Source organism: Salvelinus alpinus, chromosome 27 (assembly GCF_045679555.1).
Source record: "Salvelinus alpinus chromosome 27, SLU_Salpinus.1, whole genome shotgun sequence".
Classification (NCBI taxonomy): domain Eukaryota; kingdom Metazoa; phylum Chordata; class Actinopteri; order Salmoniformes; family Salmonidae; genus Salvelinus; species Salvelinus alpinus.
The window spans coordinates 10521237-10530726 of NC_092112.1; the positions used below are offsets into that span (position 1 = coordinate 10521237).

Here is a 9490-nt window from a genome sequence, read left to right on the forward strand (position 1 = left end):
GTCCAATGGCGGCGAGCTTTACACCACTCTAGCCAATGCTTGTCATTGCGCATGGTGATCTTAGGCTTGTGTGCGGCTGTTCGGCCATGGAAAGCCATTTCATGAAGCTCCTGACGAACAGTTCTTGTGTTGACGTTGCTTCCAGAGGCACTTTGGAACTCGGTAATCAGTGTTGCAACCGAGGACAGACGATTTTTACGCGCTATGCGCTTCAGCACTCGGCGGTCCCCGTTCTGTGAGCTTGTGCGGCCTACCACTTTGCGGCTGAGACGTTGTTGCTCCTAGATGTTTCCACTTGACAATAACAGCACTTACAGTTAACCAGGGAAGCTCTAGTAGGGCAGAAATTTGACGAACTGACTTGTTGGAAAGGTGGCATCTTATGACAGTGCCACGTTGAAGGTCACTGAGCTCTTCAGTGAGGCCATTCTAATGCCAATGTTGTCCTATGGAGATTGCATGGCTGTGTGCTCGATTTTATACACCTGTCGGCAACGGGTGTGGCTGAAATAGCCGAATCCAGTCAATTGAAGGTTGTGTCCACATGCTTTTTTTGTATAAATAGTGTACGTATGAGAATGTCCAAGCCACATTTCAAGAATGCAGAGGTTAGAGATAGCATTAGGGAGGTTGATGGTCAAGGTCAGGACGAACGGAATGGACCAGAAATAAACCCATGTCTGGTAGTTATTAACTGTCCTCCTCAGTCACCTCAACGTTCTGCTCTGGTGTAGATCTTGCTTAGTAGACTATTTGGAGCACAGAGAGTATCTGGTCCTTGGTGGTCTGTGGTGTGGCTGTGCTGGTCTGTGGTGTGTCTGTGGTGTGTCTGTGGTGTGTCTGTGCTGGTCTGTGGTGTGTCTGTGCTGGTCTGTGGTGTGTCTGTGGTGGCCTGTGGTGTGTCTGTGGTGGCCTGTGGTGTGTCTGTGCTTGTATGTGGTGTGTCTGTGGTGGTCTGTGGTGGTCTAGAGAGAGTATCTGGTCCTTGGACCCTGGTCTGTGGTGGTCTGTGGTGTGTCTTGCTCAATAGTTTTCTAGGCATGTGGTTTATCTCACTAAAGTAGACTAATAACTGAGTAACGAGTGCTTCTATCTTCTAGCTGCTCTGTTTTCTGGAATGATTTATTGACGGTTGTATTGAATATCAAGGCGTTACCTGTGCAGTGCTGCGCGGAAAAATACTTATTTTATATTAAAATATCAACAACAAAACTAGAAAAAAGGTAGATTTTCGAAGAGAGAATGCGTGTGCTTGAGTCAGCTGTCCAAAAAGAACACACCCTTTCTTCCATGTGTAAGGTTCCCCTGGTCTGCCCGGTCCGAGGGGAGAGAGGGGCTACTCTGGACTCCCAGGGCCAAAGGGACCCCAAGGAAGAGAAGGGCCCCAAGGCAAACCTGGCAAGGAGGGGCCCCTGGGACCTCCAGGTAAAACAAAAGCACACATTTGATCTTCACAAAGTGATACAGAAGCTCTGGGAAAGGCTGTGAGGTCTCAGTAAACACTAGTGATACAGAAGCTCTGGGAAAGGCTGTGAGGCTGTGAGGTCTCAGTAAACACTAGTGATACAGAAGCTCTGGGAAAGGCTGTGAGGTCTCAGTAAACACTAGTGATACTGACAAGTACAGAGTACAGGGTTATATTTTCTCTCAAATCAAGGTATAATAACCATGACATTACTATTCATTTAATTCTAAAATGAACTAAGTGCTCTATTCAATCTGTATCGCAGTCATATTGAGCCGGAATATGCAGCCTTTACCATGACCTCTAAATTTAATTCACACAGTACAGCTGAACTTCTGCCATGCGGATTGAATAGAGCCCTAAATCAGTGTTGTGTTATTTAATCATTTTCTTTTCATCTTTCATCCCAGGTCTGAGAGGTGAAGAAGGTATGTTATAATGAATCTATTCATTAATCATGTTAACATTGATCTGAGTGAATACTCTCTCATCTGCCCTCAGTTGAATCCCACACCAATCCTGAATTACACCATTTATGTTTGTTAGCGTTTGTTAGCATTTGTTATGTTTGTTAGCGTTTGTTATGTTTGTTATGTTTGTTAGCGTTTGTTAGGTTTGTTATGTTTGTTATGTTTGTTAGCGTTTGTTATGTTTGTTAGCATTTGTTAGGTTTGTTATGTTTGTTAGCATTTGTTAGGTTTGTTAGCATTTGTTAGGTTTGTTAGCATTTGTTAGGTTTGTTAGCATTTGTTATGTTTGTTAGCGTTTGTTAGGTTTGTTAGCGTTTGTTATGTTTGTTAGCGTTTGTTAGGTTTGTTAGCGTTTGTTATGTTTGTTAGCGTTTGTTAGGTTTGTTAGCGTTTGTTATGTTTGTTAGCATTTGTTAGGTTTGTTATGTTTGTTAGCATTTGTTAGGTTTGTTATGTTTGTTAGCGTTTGTTATGTTTGTTAGCATTTGTTAGGTTTGTTAGCATTTGTTAGGTTTGTTAGCATTTGTTATGTTTGTTAGCATTTGTTAGGTTTGTTAGCATTTGTTAGGTTTGTTAGCATTTGTTAGGTTTGTTAGCATTTGTTATGTTTGTTAGCGTTTGTTAGGTTTGTTAGCGTTTGTTATGTTTGTTAGCGTTTGTTAGGTTTGTTAGCGTTTGTTATGTTTGTTAGCGTTTGTTAGGTTTGTTAGCGTTTGTTATGTTTGTTAGCGTTTGTTAGGTTTGTTATGTTTGTTAGCGTTTGTTATGTTTGTTAGCATTTGTTAGGTTTGTTATGTTTGTTAGCGTTTGTTATGTTTGTTAGCATTTGTTAGGTTTGTTAGCATTTGTTAGGTTTGTTAGCGTTTGTTATGTTTGTTAGCGTTTGTTATGTTTGTTAGCATTTGTTAGGTTTGTTATGTTTGTTAGCGTTTGTTATGTTTGTTAGCATTTGTTATGTTTGTTAGCATTTGTTAGGTTTGTTAGCATTTGTTAGGTTTGTTAGCGTTTGTTATGTTTGTTAGCGTTTGTTATGTTTGTTAGCATTTGTTATGTTTGTTAGCGTTTGTTATGTTTGTTAGCGTTTGTTATGTTTGTTAGCATTTGTTATGTTTGTTAGCATTTGTTAGGTTTGTTAGCATTTGTTAGGTTTGTTAGCGTTTGTTATGTTTGTTAGCGTTTGTTATGTTTGTTAGCATTTGTTATGTTTGTTAGCATTTGTTATGTTTGTTAGCGTTTGTTATGTTTGTTAGCATTTGTTAGGTTTGTTAGCGTTTGTTATGTTTGTTAGCGTTTGTTATGTTTGTTAGCATTTGTTAGGTTTGTTATGTTTGTTAGCGTTTGTTATGTTTGTTAGCATTTGTTATGTTTGTTAGCATTTGTTAGGTTTGTTAGCATTTGTTAGGTTTGTTAGCGTTTGTTATGTTTGTTAGCGTTTGTTATGTTTGTTAGCATTTGTTATGTTTGTTAGCGTTTGTTATGTTTGTTAGCGTTTGTTATGTTTGTTAGCGTTTGTTAGGTTTGTTAGCATTTGTTAGGTTTGTTAGCATTTGTTAGGTTTGTTAGCGTTTGTTATGTTTGTTAGCATTTGTTAGGTTTGTTAGCATTTGTTAGGTTTGTTAGCATTTGTTAGGTTTGTTAGCATTTGTTATGTTTGTTAGCGTTTGTTATGTTTGTTAGCGTTTGTTATGTTTGTTAGCGTTTGTTATGTTTGTTAGCATTTGTTAGGTTTGTTAGCATTTGTTAGGTTTGTTAGCATTTGTTATGTTTGTTAGCATTTGTTAGGTTTGTTAGCATTTGTTATGTTTGTTAGCGTTTGTTATGTTTGTTAGCGTTTGTTATGTTTGTTAGCGTTTGTTATGTTTGTTAGCGTTTGTTATGTTTGTTAGCGTTTGTTATGTTTGTTAGCATTTGTTAGGTTTGTTAGCATTTGTTAGGTTTGTTAGCATTTGTTATGTTTGTTAGCGTTTGTTAGGTTTGTTAGCGTTTGTTAGGTTTGTTAGCATTTGTTATGTTTGTTAGCGTTTGTTATGTTTGTTAGCGTTTGTTATGTTTGTTAGCATTTGTTAGGTTTGTTAGCATTTGTTAGGTTTGTTAGCATTTGTTATGTTTGTTAGCGTTTGTTATGTTTGTTAGCGTTTGTTATGTTTGTTAGCATTTGTTAGGTTTGTTTGTGTTTGTTATATTGTTAGTGTTTGTTTTGTTTGTTAGTGTGTATGTTTATACTGTGTATGCACTGTACTGTATGTACTCTACTGTACTATACTGTACTGTGTGTACTGTATTTCCTGTATGTACTCTACTGTACTGTATTTCCTGTATCTACTCTACTGTACTGTATGTACTCTACTGTACTGTATGTACTCTACTGTACTGTATTTCCTGTATCTACTCTACTGTACTGTATGTACTCTACTGTACTGTATGTACTCTACTGTACTGTATTTCCTGTATCTACTCTACTGTACTGTATTTCCTGTATCTACTCTACTGTACTGTATGTACTCTACTCTACTGTACTGTATGTACTCTACTGTACTGTATTTCCTGTATCTACTCTACTGTACTGTATGTACTCTACTGTACTGTATGTACTCTACTGTACTGTATTTCCTGTATCTACTCTACTGTACTGTATTTCCTGTATCTACTCTACTGTACTGTATGTACTCTACTGTACTGTATGTACTCTACTGTACTGTATTTCCTGTATCTACTCTACTGTACTGTATGTACTCTACTCTACTGTACTATGCTGTATGTACTATACTGTACTGTATGTACTCTACTGTACTATACTGTACTCTACTGTTTTGTATGTACTCTACTGTATGTACTGTGTGTACTGTATTTCCTGTATGTACGCCACTGTTTTGTATGTACTGTACTGTAGCCTTTTAAGTACATTTTAAGTACTTTAAGTCATCATCTGCTGTATTGCGTCTACATAGGCTATGTTTTAACTAACACCACCAATGTGAAGCCCTATTGTGTTATGATACATCTACATTTCTAAACACACCTCTCTCCTGATACCAGTAAACACACCTCTCTCCCCTGATACCAGTAAACACACCTCTCTCCTGATACCAGTAAACACACCTCTCTCCCCTGATACCAGTAAACACACCTCTCTCCTGATACCAGTAAACACACCTCTCTCTCCTGATACCAGTAAACACACCTCTCTCCCCTGATACCAGTAAACACACCTCTCTCTCCTGGTACCAGGTCCAGCAGGATCAGATGCCCATGTTCCTCGTCTGTCCTTCTCAGCAGCTCTGACCCGACCTCAGGCCAGGGCTGGAACCATAGTCTTCAACAAGATCTTTGTCAATGAGAAGGATGTCTATAACCCAGGCACAGGTGTGTGTTTGGGTATTAAACAGGAGCGGAGTTGTACATGTATATATATATCTCTGTCAAGGCCTTACCATTTTAGTTCTTAAATCTTAGACTGGAGTCATTTTCAATTTGAGTAAAAGCTTGTGTACTTTATTGCATGTTAATTCAGATATATGCTGTGCTTGTTTTAACTGCAAAAGTAATCACGAGACGCCAACGATTCCTTTAATTTACTATGTTGTTATTATTTGACAACTTTGTTGTCGCTCGAAATGGAAGTTAATATTACTGGTATTATAACCCGCCTGCATGTCTCTGTCTCCCCAGGTTACTTCACAGCCCCAGTGAGTGGTAAATACTTCTTCAGCGCTACCCTGACAGGCCATAAGAATGTGAAGATTGAGGCTGTCCTATCTAAGTCTAACTACGGCGTGGCGCGCGGCGACTCTGCAGGCTACCAACCAGAGGGACTGGAGAAACCCATGGCAGAGACCAGACACACACCTGGAGCCCTGGCTGTCTTCAACATCGTCCTCCCTATGAAGGCGGGAGATACCGTCTGCATCGACCTGGTCACCGGGAAACTGGCCCACTCCTCAGAACCCCTCACCATCTTCAGCGGGATGCTGCTGTATGAGACCGTCTGATTGGGCTAGACTGTCAGTGTGAGACCTTCTGATTGGCTGGTCTGAAGGAGAGGGATGAGTCTAATTGGTGCTTACAGAGACATACAGAGGTGACTGAGAGGACAGTGTCTTGAGATCAACAATTGAATCAAACCGGCAAGAGAGATACCTTCATGAATGAATCAAACCGGGCAAGAGAGATACCTTCATGAATGAATCAAACTGGCAAGAGAGATACCTTCATGAATGAATCAAACCGGGCAAGAGATACCTTCATGAATGAATCAAACCGGCAAGAGAGATACCTTCATGAATGAATCAAACCGGGAAAGAGAGATACCTTCATGAATGAATCAAACCGGGCAAGAGAGATACCTTCATGAATGAATCAAACCATCAAGAGAGATACCTTCATGAATGAATCAAACCATCAAGAGAGATACCTTCATGAATGAATCAAACCATCAAGAGAGATACCTTCATGAATGAATCAAACCGGGAAAGAGAGATACCTTCATGAATGAATCAAACCGGGCAAGAGAGATACCTTCATGAATGAATCAAACCGGGCAAGAGAGATACCTTCATGAATGAATCAAACCATCAAGAGAGATACCTTCATGAATGAATCAAACCATCAAGAGAGATACCTTCATGAATGAATCAAACCATCAAGAGAGATACCTTCATGAATGAATCAAACCGGGAAAGAGAGATACCTTCATGAATGAATCAAACCGGCAAGAGAGATACCTTCATGAATGAATCAAACCGGCAAGAGAGATACCTTCATGAATGAATCAAACCGGGCAAGAGAGATACCTTCATGAATGAATCAAACCGGGCAAGAGAGATACCTTCATGAATGAAATAGAAGAAAGAAAGATATACTTTTATCAATCCATCCATTTGATGATTTGTCTTTTGTGTTTCACAGCTCGGAGCAAACAGGAATCCCACTGGGTACAGATGTCGATTCAAAGTCTATTCCACGTTGGTTCAATGTAATTACTTTGAAATGACGTGGAAATAACCGTCGTGTTCCCAGTGGGATTAAAAATCATTTATTTGACATTCATTTCCTTTTGAAAGAGATGCCACTGCAGGGTTTTACATGTTATATTATTTTAATAGTTTGTTCGGGCACTATCAACTTTAATGTTTCACTTATTTTTATAAGCTGGCCTTGAGGTCTCACACATATTCTTTAACGTCAAAGCAAACTATAGTATATTTTTGAAAGGATCACAAAATAATGCTAAGTATTTTTGTTCCATGTAGACTGATACACCCACAAATATGACTGGGATGGGTTGTTGTTCTAGAATCTGTTTATTGCACACATTCTATGTCAAAGTGGTTCTGAAGTATTTTGTATATTCAGTCTAAATTACTCACACTATCTATTTCACGTGTGCAAACAGATTGAAGAGAAATGCAACAATAAGCACATTTTCCTCAAGTAACAAAGCAATTTCAGCGTGTGGGAGCAGACCAGCAACAAACAAAGTTATGCTCAAGTGGTGCTCATTATGACTTTTGTTCTAGAACTCAGAAAGAAAAATAACATTTGAGGAACATTCCATTAATTTGTTCTAGAACTCAAACAGAAAAATAACATTTGAGGAACATTCCATTAATTTGTTCTAGAACTCAAACAGAAAAAGAACATTTGAGGAACATTCCATTAATTTGTTCTAGAACTCAAACAGAAAAAGAACATTTGAGGAACATCCCATTAATATATCCAAGGACTCAAGAGAAAGAGTTCTTCTCAGAATCTCGAATGTAGCCATAGGGGTCATATAAACTTGGTGAAGGTCGAGGGTCAACTGTAAAACGTGTGTCCTCTCTGTTACTCTGTCTACCATATTCAGAGCCACAGATAACACTGATGAGCAGGGTACGCATCCCTCTATCCGTCCATGAATTTAAACCTCAGCCAAGAAACCATGTGCCTGGTCAAAAAGTAGTGTACTAAGTAGGGAATAGGGTGCCATTTGGGACAAACGACATGTTTCCTGTGTCCTTCCTTCACTAGGCCAATTAACATGCCTTTCCTTTCTCAAAGTATTTGAATTCAGTCCGATACAGTACAGGAAGACCCTCTAGTGGAATGTTCATATGTTGACACTATCGAGGAACATTATCATCAGAAATGACATTTACGGCTCTGTCCCCAATGGTATCCTATTCTAACTATAGTACACTACTTTGGACCAAGTGCACTAAAATATATATATATAAATAAATAAATAAAAATGGGTGCCTTTTCAGATGCACATTGTATTTTTGCATGCCATATGTTGCCAGAAGTTCCTAAAGTCTTGAACCAGACAGTATGGAAATGCAATTTACTTTGTAATATGTGTTTTTGTATGCGTTGATGTACAACCTCAATAGTTTGTAAATATTTGTATGTATATTTTTTGGTCATATATTAGTAATTTGTTGTGACTGTATGCTTTTGATTTGTTTTTTATTAGGTTTGTGTTTTTGTTTTGTTTGCCACATGTGACTCAAATACAGATCACTTTTCCACATGTAGTCTTAACTCTTGTTATTAATAATCATAATAATAATGAGAGCGTTGAATACAAAGATGTGATCTTTGACCTTCACATTAGCAATACATTTTAAAAAAATACACTGAACAAAAATATAAAAATGCAACACGCAACAATCTCTAGGATTTTACTGAGTTACAGTTCATATGAGGAAATCAGTCAATTTAAATAGATTCATTAGACCCTAATCTATGGATTTCACAGGACTAGGAATACAGATATGTATCCGTTGGTCACAGACACCTTAAAGAAAAGAAGTAGGGGTGTGGATCAGAAAACCAGTCAGTATTTGGTGTGACCACCATTTGCCTCATGCAGCGCGACACATCTCCTTCGCATAGAGTTGATCAGGCTGTTGATTGTGGCCTGTGGAATGTTGTCCCACTCCTCTTCAATGGCTGTGTGAAGTTGCTAGATATTGGCGGGAACTGGAACACGCTGTCGTACTCGCCGATCCAGAGCATCCCAAACATGCTCAATGGATGACATGGCTGGTGATTATGCAGGCCATAGAAGAACTGGGACATTTTTAGCTTCCTGGAATTGTGTACAGATCCTTGAGACATGTGAATTTACATGCTGAAACATGAGGTGATGTAGGTGGATAAATGTTATCACAATGGGCCTCAGGAACTCATCACGTTATCTCTGTGCATTCAAATTGCCATCAATAAAATGCCATTGTGTTCATTGTCTGTAGCTTATGCCTGCTCATACCATAACCCCACCGCCACCATGGGGAACTCTGTTCACAACGTTGACATCAGCAAACCACTCACCCACACAACGCCATACTGTCATCTGTCCAGTACAATTGAAACGTGGATTCATCCTTGAACAGAAGACTTCTCCAGCGTTCCAGTGGCCATCGAAGGTCAGCATTTGCCCACTGAAGTCGTTTACGACGCCGAACTGCAATCGGGTCAAGACCCTGGTGAGGACGACGAGCACGCAGATGAGCTTCCCTGAGACGGTTTTTGACAGTTTGTACAGAAATTCTTTGGTTGTGCAAACCCATCA

General features: G+C 39.2%; 1 protein-coding gene across 2 annotated transcripts in view; it reads left to right on the forward strand.

Annotated features, from left to right (window-relative positions):
- Positions 1-8446, forward strand: part of LOC139555953 (EMILIN-1-A-like) — a 68856-nt gene extending 60410 nt beyond the window's left edge. For both annotated transcript variants that reach the window (XM_071369364.1, XM_071369366.1), the window contains 4 exons: positions 1300-1425; positions 1876-1893; positions 5164-5298; positions 5605-8446. In XM_071369364.1, the coding sequence (XP_071225465.1) occupies positions 1300-1425; positions 1876-1893; positions 5164-5298; positions 5605-5924 (599 nt within the window). In that variant the 3' untranslated portion in view covers positions 5925-8446. The remainder of the gene's footprint in view (positions 1-1299; positions 1426-1875; positions 1894-5163; positions 5299-5604) is intronic.
- The last annotated feature ends 1044 nt before the right edge of the window (positions 8447-9490 follow it).